General features: G+C 44.1%; 1 protein-coding gene across 2 annotated transcripts in view; it reads right to left on the bottom strand.

The window, feature by feature from the left end:
• Positions 1-263: 263 nt before the first annotated feature.
• NRP2 (neuropilin 2) overlaps positions 264-14,315 on the bottom strand; it is a 120,836-nt gene continuing 106,784 nt past the window's right edge. For both annotated transcript variants that reach the window (XM_090282868.1, XM_090282871.1), the window contains exons 16-17: positions 5,101-5,151; positions 264-2,575 (exon numbers count right to left, since the gene is read on the bottom strand). In XM_090282868.1, the coding sequence (XP_090138994.1) occupies positions 2,271-2,575; positions 5,101-5,151 (356 nt within the window). In that variant the 3' untranslated portion in view covers positions 264-2,270. The remainder of the gene's footprint in view (positions 2,576-5,100; positions 5,152-14,315) is intronic.

The raw sequence follows: 14,315 nt of genomic DNA, 5'->3' as shown, positions 1-14,315 counted from the left end.
CTGGTCTTTGGGGAACTGTAAAATGGCCCGCTGGGCATGAGACGGCCAGACACCCAGAGTAGGCTTTTGAACTTCTCTTCTTCTGCAGGCTACTTCTGGAAATCCCTAGGACTTGTTAGCTTCCTGAACACTGAGCTACGTGGGAAGGCAAAGAGGAGGGTAGACTAATTAAAAACTTGCTTCTGCTGTATGCCCAGCTCAGGGGGTATCCTTGAGCTTGACAGCTTTACTTTTCACCTCTAACTACCACTGTGCCAACGAGATCAGCAGTTAACTCAGGCCCTAGGTCAAAGTCAAAGTCACAACAACAACACTGAGTCCCACGTGACCATTCACATACACAGTAGATACAGAGAACTCAAAGGCGGCAAAGACACATACACATATGAATAAATAGCTGTGGGTAGGAACTCTCCCTCTCTGCATACAAAACACTGTGACATTACCATTTGAACTAGCATTTCCATAAGTTAACATTTAAAGGAAACTGCCAGCCCCATTCACCCTTGCCCTTTCACCTGGGTATGAGACAAATGAAATCGTGGGTGACCATAGCAGCAAAAATGGTCGCAGCAAAAATGGTCGGACAGTTTACCACTGATATGCAATAGGCTGGGCACACTGGTTGGGTTTCAAATATATTTCCAGCACACAGGCAATCCTTAGGCATTATTACAAAATCAGATTTGGACCTTGATGCGGACAACCTTACCCTTCATACAGTTTCATTCTATTCCTATGCCTCCCCTTCTGGAGTAGTTGAGAGTCATCTAGGGCTATGACTACCACTTGGGTAGCAGGGCTCATTCCATAGTAGGATCAGCGGTGAGGTGGGGGGACTGGGAGTGGAGCCATTGGGGTTAGGGAAGGAGGAATGCCTTAACTTGTATGATGTTCACCGATTTCGACATAGAGGGAAAATACATTTTTCTTCACTTTTTCAAGGCACTTAATAAAAAACACATAAACTGGCATTTGCGTGTGTGTGTAAGAATATTGGTCTCTATGGGGTTCAAGTAGAGTTGTTATGTTTTGGTTCACAGAGCTTGCAGACCTCTGGCTTGATTTGCACACATCCTAGCTCTGACTCTCCTGAAAGGCTGACATGGTGGCTGTAAATCCTAAGGAGAAATCAATGTTTACTAGCCTATTGGAGAGACTAACTTATCAAAACGCCTGTACTGTCTGCTCAGCCTTTGCCATCACGTGATCACAGTGGTAGGACTTTTTCTTCCCTCTCCACTGCTCTCCTTCCTATGCAGGGCACAGTGACATCGCACCGACAGAGAAAACATACCAACAGCCTGTATTTCCCCACCCCATCTTTGAGAATATCAGACAATGTGTATGTGTACATGTGTATGTGTGTGTGTGTGCATGTGTGTATGTACATATTTTAGAAGAACAAGGAGGGGGGAAAAGAAAAAGCAAAACTACCAGCAGAGGCCCTATGAAGTAGCCTCACAGCCATAAATTCTGGTCTGAATGGCTCCTATTCACAAAGCAAGTTAAGGCTTGTCCACTTCTAACAAGGAGGTGCTTTCTATGGATTTTGACGTGTGAAGTTTCCTCTCTGGTTTGTTTTACATCACATATAAGAAAGACCTGTTCATGCTGACCCTAAAATGGCAATTTTCCCCTGGATAAAAAAAGTTAAAGGCAACAACATCCTACTTAAATGCTAGGACTGGAAACGGCAGCTTGCAGGGTTGGCTGGCAGAGTCTACGCCACAGCAAATCCCGTAAGTCATGAGAGGGCCAGAAGACGGGATAAGCTGGTCAGGTTTTTTTTGTTTTTGTTTTTGTTTTTTTGTTTTGAGCTTTTTTCTTAAAGATGGAAAGTCTGAAAAGACTCTGCTTTTCAAATGTTAATTAGAAAGAGAAAGCAGAGGATAATGATCACCTCTCTGCTTCTATACTGGAAAAGTCATTCTCTTCTGCCTCTTTGAGTTGCTCACATACAAAAGAAATAAAATATAATAATAATAACAAATTCACAAACAAAATAGAACTGTGACCCCCAAAGAGATGAGCTCCCATCTTTGTCCCAGCAATGACTCGGCCACCGCGGTGCTAGGTGATTATAACCCCCGGCGCGGCTGCATCTTCACTCTCCCTAGACTTGCCTGTCTGTCCTGTCCGGACCTTCGGTATTCTGGATCAGTTTGATCAAGATTATGGCATTCAGTTTCCAAAGGAAAAAAAAACTGTAATCTTCATTAGCCCCTCTTGCTGGAATGAACCGTCAAGTGTGATTCTGGTGCAATCCGTCATGCCTCTGAGCAGCACTTCTGGTGGTTCATCTTGACCTTGTGCTTGAGGCCGTCGTAGAGCTCGAAGTTGTAGTTCTCCAGCGTGGTGCAGCTGCGGGGGCTCAGGCCAGAGTAGGAACAGGTGCAGTAGAGCAGGAGCCCTGCACACGTGGCCCCCAGGAGGACGCCCAGCGAGCTCATGGCGATGATGGTAATGAGGATGGGATCCAGTGTGTAGAGCCAGCTCTTTTCTTTGTTGGTTGAAGGGCCACTGGACCCCGAGGTTGAGGAAGAAGAGTTGTTCCAGTCCACTTCGTACTCATCTGTGACATAAAGCACATGACAGATTGCAGGCAAGTCTTCCTTCAGGGTGAAATAATGGAGCCTCCCCAACCCAGTTCAGAGGTTCTTCAGAGCCCAGATAGGAAGCTGGAACCTACATTGCTAGGCTTCGAAGCCCAGCCCTGCCGCATTCTAGCTGTGTAACTTTGGGCAATTTGCTTAACTTCTCTTTGCCTCAGTTCTCTCATCTGTAAATGGGGTTACTAATAAAATCTACCTTATTGGATTGTTAGGAGAATTAAATGAATATTTATAAAATGCTCGGTGTCCAGCACATAGTAAGTACAGTATTCCCTCACTTATCATGGGTATTACATTCTAGACACCCGTGTGATAGGTGAAAATCCACGAAGTAGGAACCTTACATTTATTTTAGTATTTATATATATTTTAAGGGTTTATAAACCCTCCCCACACACTTATAAACCGTTCCCAGTCCCTTATTAACCTTTCCTACTCCCTTACTAACCTTTCCCACAATTTTATAAACACTACTTATGTTCTTAAACATATTCTACACTCTTAAACCTACATATCTTTAACAACATACATATATAGTACCGCAAAATCCTGCGATATAGCCAAAAATCCATGATAAATAATTAAATATAATATTTAAAAAAATCTCGCGATACAGTGAACCATGATATAGAGAGGGACTACTGTATAGTCTAAGTACTTGATACTTAAATAATTTGACCTGTGTTAAGAAAACACATAACACAACTTTCAGGCCATCTTTGGAGAACCTGGGATGGCCCTCTGTCTGGACACCCTTCTTTCTTTGCCTCCTTGTCCCTTACTTCCAACCACTTTGAGTTAAGTCAAAGGACAGGCTGAGACTATTTTCCCATGAAGTTTCTCAATTTAGCATTCCTGGCCATCCAAGCAGCAGGCTTTTTGGAGACACCAAACCGCACTTGACACACCTCTTACTTCACTAATGGGTTGAATCATGTACCTTCCCCAGATTCGTATGTTGAAGTCATAAACCCAGAACCTCAGAATGTTACCTTATTTGGAGATAGGAGTTTTATGGAGGTACTCAAATTAAAACAGGGTAGGCCCTCATTCAGTATGACTGGTGTTCTTATAAAAAGGGGAAATTTGGAGATGACACAGATGGCAGAATGCCATGTGGATATAGAGGCGGCCATCTACAAGCCAAATGAAAGGCTTATAACAGATTTTGCCCTCACAACCTTCAGAGAAAAGCAACCCTGTTGACACCTTGACCTTGGATTTCCAGCCTCCAGAATGGTGAGAAATAATTTCTGTTGTTTAAGCCACTCAGTTTGTGGTACTTTGTTAGGCAGCCCAAGCAAACTAATATATTTTTACAGTGTGGCCAAGGCATGCCTACTCCATGACTCATTTTGTGGGATTTCCTAATAATTCCATGAAGAAAGGAAGGTGATATTAATATATGAGGAAACTGAGGTTTTAAGAAATTAGGTGACAAAAAAAAAAAAAAAAAGAAGAAGAAATTAGATGTCTAGGTAACGCATTCGAGGTCTCAGAGTTAGCAAGCAGTTACTCTAGGACTTGGATCCAGGCTGCCTGCCTCCTTCTGCCTTTCCTTCTCTCCCCCGTCACCGTGCTTCTGCTGCTAATCCGCTGCAGCCTCTCTGCAGAGGCCAGTTGCGCAGCTTTGTCCATAAAAGGAGTGTTAGACTAGGTTTTGCAGGGAGAGTCTGCATTCAGTTAACAAGGTGCTGTTTGGATTAGTCACTCTGTTTCTATAACTACACTTGAAGTGTTTGATTAAGGTCAGGTTAAAAGCAGCTGCTCTATAAACTGCTCTTCTTAAATGCATCAATCTTGGTCTAGAGCTGTTCTTTGAGGCGAACCTTAGTGATCTCTCTCAGAGATCAACTCTGGCACTCAGAGAAGCCCCGGGAGACCTGGGCTGCTCTGGGCTGAGGGAAGAAATTACATCTACACGGTTGCTCAGTGGCCCTCCAGTCAAGACTCGTGCTTCAGCCTCTTGAAGTATGTATGTTTGAAGGGGGAAAATAGAGCTTGGAATAAATAGGAAAATGTGAGATGGGCAGTGTGAAAAAGAAACATAAATCTTACAAGTCCCAACTTGGAGTCCTGGATAGTGAGAAGGGTGGCTGCAAGCCAGGGGTCTGGAAACCGCAGCAGGCCTGGGGGAAAATTCACGTTGACACGCACTCACTCAGGCCCTTTTTGGAAGGAGGTTAATGGGTTTGAGCCGTGACTTGTGTAGAGGAGCCTGGCTTTCACTTCTAAAGGGTTTATCCAGATTTGAAGTCCATCAGTGTTGAAAGTGGCCTGAAGTAGGGGACCTGTTTCAGATTAGGCAGAGGGAACTCAATAAACTTTCTAAATTCTAAATTTGACCTTGACAGAGCAATTGGTGGTTTCTAGCCTTATAATACCCTTCTAATAACCTGGGCAGTTTTTTTTTTTTGTTGTTGTTGACATCTTTATAACCAAACTTGAATTTCATGATTATCTGCTAAATCATAGCCATACTCACCATCAATTTCATCTTCAGAGTCCTCTCTCCCATGTATTTCTGGGATGTCCACTACAATGAAAAAGAAAATGGGAAAATCAAGTTATTATAAGTTCTACCGCCATGGCTAAAAGGCAGAAGACAGCCTTTCTGAGAATGACTCCCCAGGATGGTGGGCAGTAAAGCATCATATCTGCTTCTAGATCACTTACTGGGTATATTACTGAGCCTTTTTCCTTCACATGATTTGTCTTTACTTCCAGTAACCAGAAGCATGGAAACAATAAGAAAGGTCTTCAGTGCCACATAAGTTCTCACCTGTGTCTTTATAATGACTGTCTAAGGCAACTTCGACGACATCATATGCCCACACTCAGTTGCCATTACTGTGATGTTCATTTAGTATAACATGCTGCCCCTCCTTATATGCATATGTCTAAGTACAAGAGTCCTTTTCTTCTGGATTTCAAATAAACGTATGGTAATTTAAGGACGTCACATTTCATTGTTATGTATTTTAATGTAGATATAGAATTGGAAAGAATGTCCTAATGCCTATTCACCCTCACATATCTGTGTTAATATCTCTCATCTTGCCTTCCCTGTCTATTTTTCCTATTGGCTTTCTTCAGTTTAGAAAAGATCAAACATGGGCATCCAATATGACTAGCCCAGGCTTGAATAGAGCTAAGTTAATTTACTCTGAATTTTCTGCAGTATTATCACTCCTTTTTTCTTTTCTTTTTATGATAATTTTTTGGTGTGGGGTATAATACAGGTCTCTCTATTCACTATGCTGTCCATGTTATAGAAATGAGAGCCAATAAAAATTACCTGTTTAAAATGGTAAAATATTAAAAAAGAGAATCAAATATGTGGTGATGAGGAGGTTCTTATCATTTCTTTCAATCTCACAACTTAATTATACTTGTCCTGGCTGTCAGCAAAATGGCACCAACTGAATGTATGAGGGAGTTTTATTCAACCCAAAGTCAGGTAGATAACCTTGAAGTCAGCACTATAAGTTGATATCCAAAAAATCAAGGCTTAACCAAAACCCAAATTGCGAACAGATAAAGTATCAAACAAAAAGGAAAAAAGAACTTCAGACCAGCCTGAATTCCTCCCTCATCAGCACAACATCTCAGGGAAGATCCACTTGACCATGACCTGAACTGAGGATCGATCCATCATGGCCACACATAATATTCAGTCTTCTGGAGGTAGTGGTTGTGATCATGTTAGAAGGCCTCCTCATTCCTGGCCTAAGTGCTAAAGCACATTCTCATCCTCTTGGTCTCTAGGAAGGCATGCACAAAACAACGTGCCAAGGCCCCACTTAGAAGAATTGACACCATGTGGCACCGATCTGCCATAAATCCAGCCTGCTGCTGGCATGTTTATAGCACACCAACTGGCACCCGCTGGCCAGGCCAGCTTCCCCACCTCAGTGCCCATCCCCTGCATTGTTCTCTAGGCTCCTACATTGCAGCCTGTTTCCTTGGAACAAAGATGTGAATGTGAATCAACAAAAGACAGGTGGTGTCTGTCATAGGGATCAAATCAAGCTTGTGAAAGTCAACCTGGAGATTTTTATTTTTAACCGTATTAAAAAAAAAAAAAAGAACTGTGGAAGAAAGCCATTGCATTTCCAACAATTAATTGCTTTGATGGCAAGCTCATAGATCTTAACACCTTCATGGTTAAAAGATGTAGAACACTGGGTAAGACTGTATGAATCAGCCTAGAACAAAAATTGTGGGGCTTGTGCCAGTGAGTTTGGGCCAAATCCTGTTCTTGCTTTAAGGTATTTGGTCTTTGCCAAGGATATGACGAATTCTTGGAGGCCAGACTGCCATCTTATTCCATCTCATGGCCTCAGGGAAGAACTCTGAGGACACTATTGATGATGGGCTGGAAAGGGGTGGATGTGGCACGAATCTTACAGAAAAAAGGCTAAGAGGGTGGTAATGACTATGAGGACATTTTGTCCCAAGAGATCATAGCCTCTTGTCTCTGGAGGCAGAGGACTGGATGACATGTCGTCCTAAAAATTAATCAGTCCATTTCTAAGAAATTGAACCAATAAAATTGGTCTATGAAATTGATTGCCTAGATGTGACTGGTATTTCTGCAGCTGGAGAACCAAAGCCTACTTAAGGCGAAGAAGAATACATTAGAGGTTTAACTTGGCTTTTGACCGCTTCCAGCAGTTTGGGTGAGTGAGAAGGGGTCCAAAAAAGGATAAGTTAATCAAAATTTTCAAAAGCACATCTGCTCACCAAGCCTTAAAGAAAGAATGGCACACTGGGGAAAACCCAAATAAAGGGAACATTTGTACAAAAAGCAATTTAACTTGATAGCAATTTTCTCGAGTCCTTTTGCTAATATTCTTGATATCTATGGTTGATTAAGAGCTTTCTTTCTCAAAATCCTCTTTGCCCTTCACGGGCCACCTTCCTCTTCTGTTGAGCCAGGTAGGTAAACAGCCTGTTTCCTCAGAGTGCTGACAAAAAGAAGTGTGGTTCTGCCACTGGGTTCCTGTAGTTCTAGCAAAGAGAACGCAAGGGTTCAGAGGAGGAAAAGTGATGAACTAGGAGCTCAAGGCAGAAGAGTGGAGGCAGCACCTTCCTGGGAAGGAAAAATGACAGCCACAGGATGGGGACCCAGCTTGGGAAGTGAGGCAGATAGCAAAAAAATGTGGGCACCAGGGACTTGGAACTTTGTTTTTAACTTTAATTTTTAATGAGGAAGAACTTGGAGAGCCCCTTCCAGGACTCTGTTTAAGTGGGTGGGCGTGGTTATGACTGTGAGGTGCACGAGGAGTGGAATGGGCCACACAGGGATCTTACCACCCACATGAGTTCCACCTCCAACTTCTGTGCTCACATGACCCTGTTTCCTTTTGGACCCTTGCATGGGTTCAATCTCAGGCTAGACTGACCGCGAAGCCTGAATTCTGACTCTCAGTACTGGTGTGAGGGCCAGAGCAGAGCCCCTTCTCCCCAGGTCTGCACTCCAGTTCTCTGGGTGTGGGCAGGACGCTACAACTGCCACCACAGTACCGTTACCCCATTCTATTAACAGAGTCTGAGTAACCAAGTGAGCAGAGTAGTCTACTTAAAAAAAACCCAATTCAACAAAACATGGTCGTTTTCATATTGACACTGAACCTGAGACTGAAAGTCCTCTTGTCTCCCCAGGCGTCCCTTCTCTTAGCATCATCAAGAGGTGGGTCAGGTTCCCAGTGATGAGTGAGTCAAGGTCTCATCTGTCTCCCATTATCCTGATTTTTCAGAGCGAGAGTTATTTAAATACCCACTGGACTGCTGCAGGAACTCCCTCCACCCTAGAAGAGTCAAATATTCTCCAGTGCCACTATCAGTAAGATCACAATGCTGGCAGGAAGGGTGAACAGCCATACCCAGGTAAGAACCAAACTTGGTCTAAGGAGATGTTTTCCCCCAAGGAGTCTGGAACGCTGCCTGGTAGTGTAAGGCCACACGTGCTATTGCAGGGGAAACACCATAGAAATTCCCTGCTGAGGGTGATTAGGTCTCAAACAAGAACTCTTTCTCTCACAGTCCTTTCTCCTCCCCCCACCACACACACACACACACACACACACACACCCCTTTTCTCTCCCTTGTTTTCTTCCTTTTTCTCGTATATTAAGATCCTTTGGGGTTAGTTTGTTTCTCTGTTACAGAAAAATTGTGACCTTCACATGCACCACTTCTGCTCTGTTGTGGTTTACTGTGTGTATTGGCATTGACATTGTTCTTTGTACTTTCTGCATTGTGAAGGGAGCTTCGCAGGATTGCTAGGAGAGTGAGAAGTTTGCTCCAAACCACTGGCTACTTTTAGAGAAATGATTTATGACAGTCCATCCCTGGGTCATTTGCACACAGATCACTTCAGGACACTGGCGTACACTGGTTCTTTTTGAAGAGTCCCTTCCATGGCAACTCGGAACAGTGGCTTAAGAGGCTTGGTTGATGCTGAGGACAGGTTTGCCATCCAGAATGTGTAGGAGAGACACTCTAAGGGACATCCACTCTGTACCAGAGGGAAGCCACATGGGACATGGAGGAGTCATGGACTAGGAGCACTAGCCTGGGAACAGACTGCCTACTTCTTGTCTGAGTTCTGCCACTGCCCGGACAAGTCACTGACTTTTGTGAGTCTGTTCCTCTCTACGTAACTACTGATTGTCTTCCCTGCTCTAGAACTCTATCATCTTCATGGGCAGAAAATGAGAAAGTGATGAGGGCCCCTCTGATGAAGGCGCTCTGAGGAGGGCTGCTGGCTGAAGGGGACAAGGTGCCGCCTACAGAAAATGGCTCCATGGTGGCACACTCCTCACTGCCCCAGTCTTCGCCCCAGGTCTGCCCTCCCCTGGAAGTGGCTGCTCCCTGAAGGCATCAATCTTGAGGTGTGCGTGGAAAGAGAAGACCATGAAAAGGACAGATAAATGGGAGCCATGAGGTTCTATGTTTGCAATACTTGCTTATTAGGCTTAGGAATCAGTCCTGCCAGCCGGCACTGCAGGAACTGATGAAGCGGTAACTGTGCCCCAAGTTTTAAGCCTCTGCTGTAACTGAGGCAGGGCTGAGAAAAACTCATGGAAAGCCAGCCTTAATACCTCCACGTAACCCATCAAGCTGCAAGCGCCCTTTAAAGTAAGGATTGAAGAGACCGCCACACAGAAAATCATTGAAATCATTCATTTTCAATGGTACCCAGTGTCATCGCTTCTCTTAAAGAGGAAGGAAGGTAGAAAAACTCAATAAATCACTGAACAAATCAGCAGTAGAACTGAGAGCAAGCCACATTTTCAACACGTTATTTTGGGACTATGATTTGTTTGGGAAAAGCTCTCAGCCACTTCGAGCCCCTGCTGAATTTGATTCCAAGTTCCTGAACACCCTGAACCAGCTAAATCACTGGACTGTTTGGATGGGAGTAGCCTTCAGAAAATTATCTCAGCCATTCTGCTTTGACCCCAGCAGGAGATACAACACTGGGACCAAAATAAGTGAGACCTAATGAAGGGCTAGGAGATATTTCTTGGCCCTTCAATGTGTTTAATTTAGTATTGGCTAGAGGCCCCTCACCCCCCACCACCACTCCACTCAATTTCCTTAGTTTGATTTGCTTGTCCCCAGTTGCTATAAAAAGCTGAAAGTTCAGATGTTAATCCAAACTTTGCTAAAGCTGCTCCACAGAATCAATCTACTTGAACGCCATTCACCTCTCACTGGGTTTGGCTTGAGTTTAGAAGCTCCACCAGAAGACCCTTCACCATGGGCTTCTACCTCTTGGGCTACAGCCAAATCTATGGAAAGTCATGGAAAAAAAATTTTTTTTTGGAGTTTTCAAATGGGTTTAAGCTGGTAAGGAAAAGGGCGTTTGGTTTGAGATATTCGAAGAGTCTGAACTTGAATTTAGCCATTATTTTCTATTATCGTTAGTTGAGTAACTAGGAGGAAACACTAAAAAGGATTGGAAACACCAACTGCAATCAGAAGGCTGTGAAATGACCTAATAAAACTTTCAAGTGTGGAGGTGGATGAGCAGCAGAGGCCAGAATGGCTCCACTGAGCCCCAACAATGGTGTGAAAATAAGAAAAATGCAGCCAGAGAAAGGTTAGCTATGGAGAGAGGCTTTGTAACTGTGCAGGAGGGAAAAATCCAGCCATGCAGACAGAGGTCAATTCTGGAACCTCTTCTTTACTCTAGGTCTTTGAAAAATCAGAGCCGTTTTCCATCACATAAGGTAGATATGTCAAAAGAATGTCTTCTTAAAGATGGCTCGTCATATTCTATAGCTTCTTGAGAAAACTCTCTTACACATATATCTCACCAAGGGAGTTGGTTATACTCAGAAACTGGGCAGCTCTTCTGAACACAAGAATAAATGAATGATTTTGTGATGAGATTTCGGGTGTTCCAAAAAGGTACCTCTCTCTATCCACTCAAGAAGTGATTTCCCTAGCAGCTTGCTCATGACCAATGTAATTATGTATATTTTTGTAAATAATTAGAACATAATAGAATAATTGCTCTGGCTTTAGGTTTGGTCTCCTCTAAGATGGCAACTAGTTGGAGGAAATAAGCACTCATGTCTTTGTGTGAAGGAGTCTGATCCATGCTTTTCTGGGAGAAGGCTTTTGTGGAGGGAGGGCAAAGAGAGGGTAAGACTGCCAGAGGAGGCACAGGGGCCACCAAGAGAGAAGAGGGCAGAGGTGGAAGGTGAACGTCTGGGACAAAGGCAGAGGGTGGAGACCGGTCCTCCTTGGGGAAAGAGGAGGGCAATGATGGCCCTATCAGGAGTTAGAGCAGACGGTGATGATGGTGTGGGCCCAGGGCTTCTCATGAACACCACTGCTGAGCTCACACTCTTGGTCTGTATCTGGTCAAGGCCCCCAGGTCTCCTTTGATGCTCCCATATCACCCCCACCTGGATTCTAATGACTGTCTTCCTACCTCAGTACCAGCTGTAGAGAAAGTGACGGGGAAGCCTACACAGGTTCCTGAGGTCCTTATACCCCTTTTCCCAACTCCTTGGTGGCAGTAGGGAATCAGTGAGGAACAAAATAGTTCTTTAACAGTCTGCACTAAAATAGAGTCTCAAACCAGCAGGCTGGCTGAGAATAGGACTCTGGTCAAGGCCACCTCTGTCTCAAAGCTTTCTCTGTACTCCCATCATTACTGGAGCTGGCTGCTCTCTAACAAGGTACAGAGAACTCTAGTTCAAGCATCCTGTTAATAAGTCCTGCTGCCTGAGAAAAATTGCTGTGGTCAAAGGCCAAGACATGGCATACTCTCATTCCAGCTCTGGATCAGAGCCTTTGCTTTTGGGTTTGTTAGTTAATGATGTTAAAAGGGTTCAATTTTGCACAATTATACACAGAAGACAAAACAAAGCTTGTGTGTGTGTGTGTGTGTGTGTGTGTGTGATGACATGTCTCTTAGCTCACCCACATACCTCAGGCTTATGCTGCTTTTTCCCCCCTGAGCCATCCAGAGTTATCTACAAAAGCCTCGTGTCCAGGAGTTAGCAGTCCTGGAATTCTGGTAGGTCATAGAAAGCCCACAAAACCATATATGGCCATAGGATCCATCCATTATGCTTCGAGTTCAAGTAACATTTTCATAACCCCTTTGTCCTAGTGCATGGCAGAAATCAGGGTGGTGCTCTTGGAAGAACTGGTGTTTCAACCTAACAGGTCCCTTGTTTTCTCTTCCATTTGCCACTCCTCCCTGGAGCCATTCGGGGCTCGTAGCTTTGCCTGCACATATAAACCTCTCACTAGAAAACAGCCTTGTAGCCCAGTGCCTTTTCTTGGGTCACATTAGCCCCAAGCCTCCTCGGAAGGAAGCTGGATGCTGCCTTTCAGCGCAGAAAGTCTGCTCCTCTGAAGGTCAGTGTGGGGCCTTAGTCACAAGACCCCAAAGATTGTAGAGTCTCAGTTGGCATGTAGACCTACTTGTGGCTGCTGGAACATTTTAGTCTGCAGTACAATACTGTGCACTGACCTTAAAGGATGTTTTTTACATGAATTTTTTAGCAGAAAGCATAAATAAATAACAGCAAGGCACAGCACAGGCACTCTCTGAGGAAGCCAAGTGGAACTCATTAATCATGGAGAACAGGGCTCTGCCTGCTGAACCCAGGCGCAGAATTAACTCCTGGGCCACAGCTGCCACCGCTCCGGTGGGCTGCCATGTACGGCCAGGCCCACATTCTCCACATAGTATAAGCTTTTTTGAAAAAGTCCCTGGGATTAAAATTCCCTCTGGGTAAAACTATCCAGTCTTCTCTTTCACGTTAGAGAAAGGGAGACAGTCACAGAGATTATGTGGCTTGTGCAAACGTGACAGGGGATGTCCATTACTTTGTTACCCTCTCAGAAAGGGACAGGGTCATTTAAAAGGAAAACTTTAGCCATTCATTGGGTCATGTACTAAAATGAAGACAGGCATGCCCATCTGACCCAAAAATTCTATTGGAGAGAAACATGTGCACAGAGAGGTGATGTCAATAATGTTCATTGCCATATTATTTATAATGGTAAAAACAACAACAAAATCTAGACACAATCTGAATGCTCACCAGTAGGGGAGCAGTTAATAAACTACAGTACTTAAACACGAAATGGGATGCTATCCAACAGCTAAAAAGGGTGGGGTACATCTGTCTGTGTGTTCTGAAGTATCCTTGAGATTTTGTCAAATGAAAAGATGCATGTTGTCCAAAGAGAGCGAACGCTATGATACCATTCACGCAAAACAAAACAAAGCCTCAACCCAACCCAACCACAGCATTAGACATGCACACACATGTTTGTAAAGGTATAAAACAAAGTCTAGAAATACATAGCTCCAACCCTGTCTCTCGGTTATGCTTTTTGGGGAGGAGAGGGAGGATGTAGTCATGTATACCTTGTAAGAAAGAAAAGAAAGAAAAAAACGAAAAGAAACCAGTCATGGCCCTAAAATTTTCCCCAAGCTTCTTTGGGATGAATAAATACTCTGGTCATAAGTCTGCAAAAAAAGGTGTTTCCCCACTCAACACCCACTCCTACTGCCGGCAAGTGTTTTTTGACTCTTCAAATGGCCTTTCCCATCTCTTGGCCTAATGCCCATGATACTTTAGCTTTTTTTTTTTTTTTTTTTTTTTAACTCTTGAAGGTCAGTGACCAAAAGGCTGAAGAATAATTACTTTACCCAGAAAAGGAGAATGATTCTGGGTTTCCTGCCCACTTTCTGGGCTTAGGGCAAGAATGGTTTTCGCTGGTTTTCCTGAAGCACCTAGAGTCTTCTTTGTGCCATTCCATGCTAAAAGGGGTTTTGTTCTTTGGCGATTCCCCAAACTTCAAATCTCTGCTTTGCTTAGGTTTGGGGCCAAAGGGAACGCCTCCACACAGTACAGATGGACTCTGGCTGAGGCCGGTGGCCTGACGCCTTCCGTGGGTGCAGCTTTCTGATTATATCTAACCTCCAGACACACTCCAGTGCACCTGATCCATGTCAGGCTTCATTAGTTCCTACACTCTTCCTAGCTTTTAATTTATTAACATAAGGCGATGTTTTTCTGGGCCGATTGCAGGGCCATCCGCTGGTGTTCCCCTCTCCCCTTCTTTTCCTCTGGTTGGATTTGTTTTGTGTTTTCTTTGGGCCATCACTGAAGTGGATGAAAGGCAAACTACAGCTGTGAGCACCCCAGTAAT

The sequence above is a fragment of the Furipterus horrens genome, unplaced genomic scaffold (assembly GCF_987537825.1).
Source record: "Furipterus horrens unplaced genomic scaffold, mFurHor1.1.pri manual_scaffold_1, whole genome shotgun sequence".
NCBI lineage: Eukaryota > Metazoa > Chordata > Mammalia > Chiroptera > Furipteridae > Furipterus > Furipterus horrens.
The sequence above is the reverse complement of the archived record's forward strand: the minus strand, read 5'-3'. Positions and strand labels throughout refer to the sequence as shown.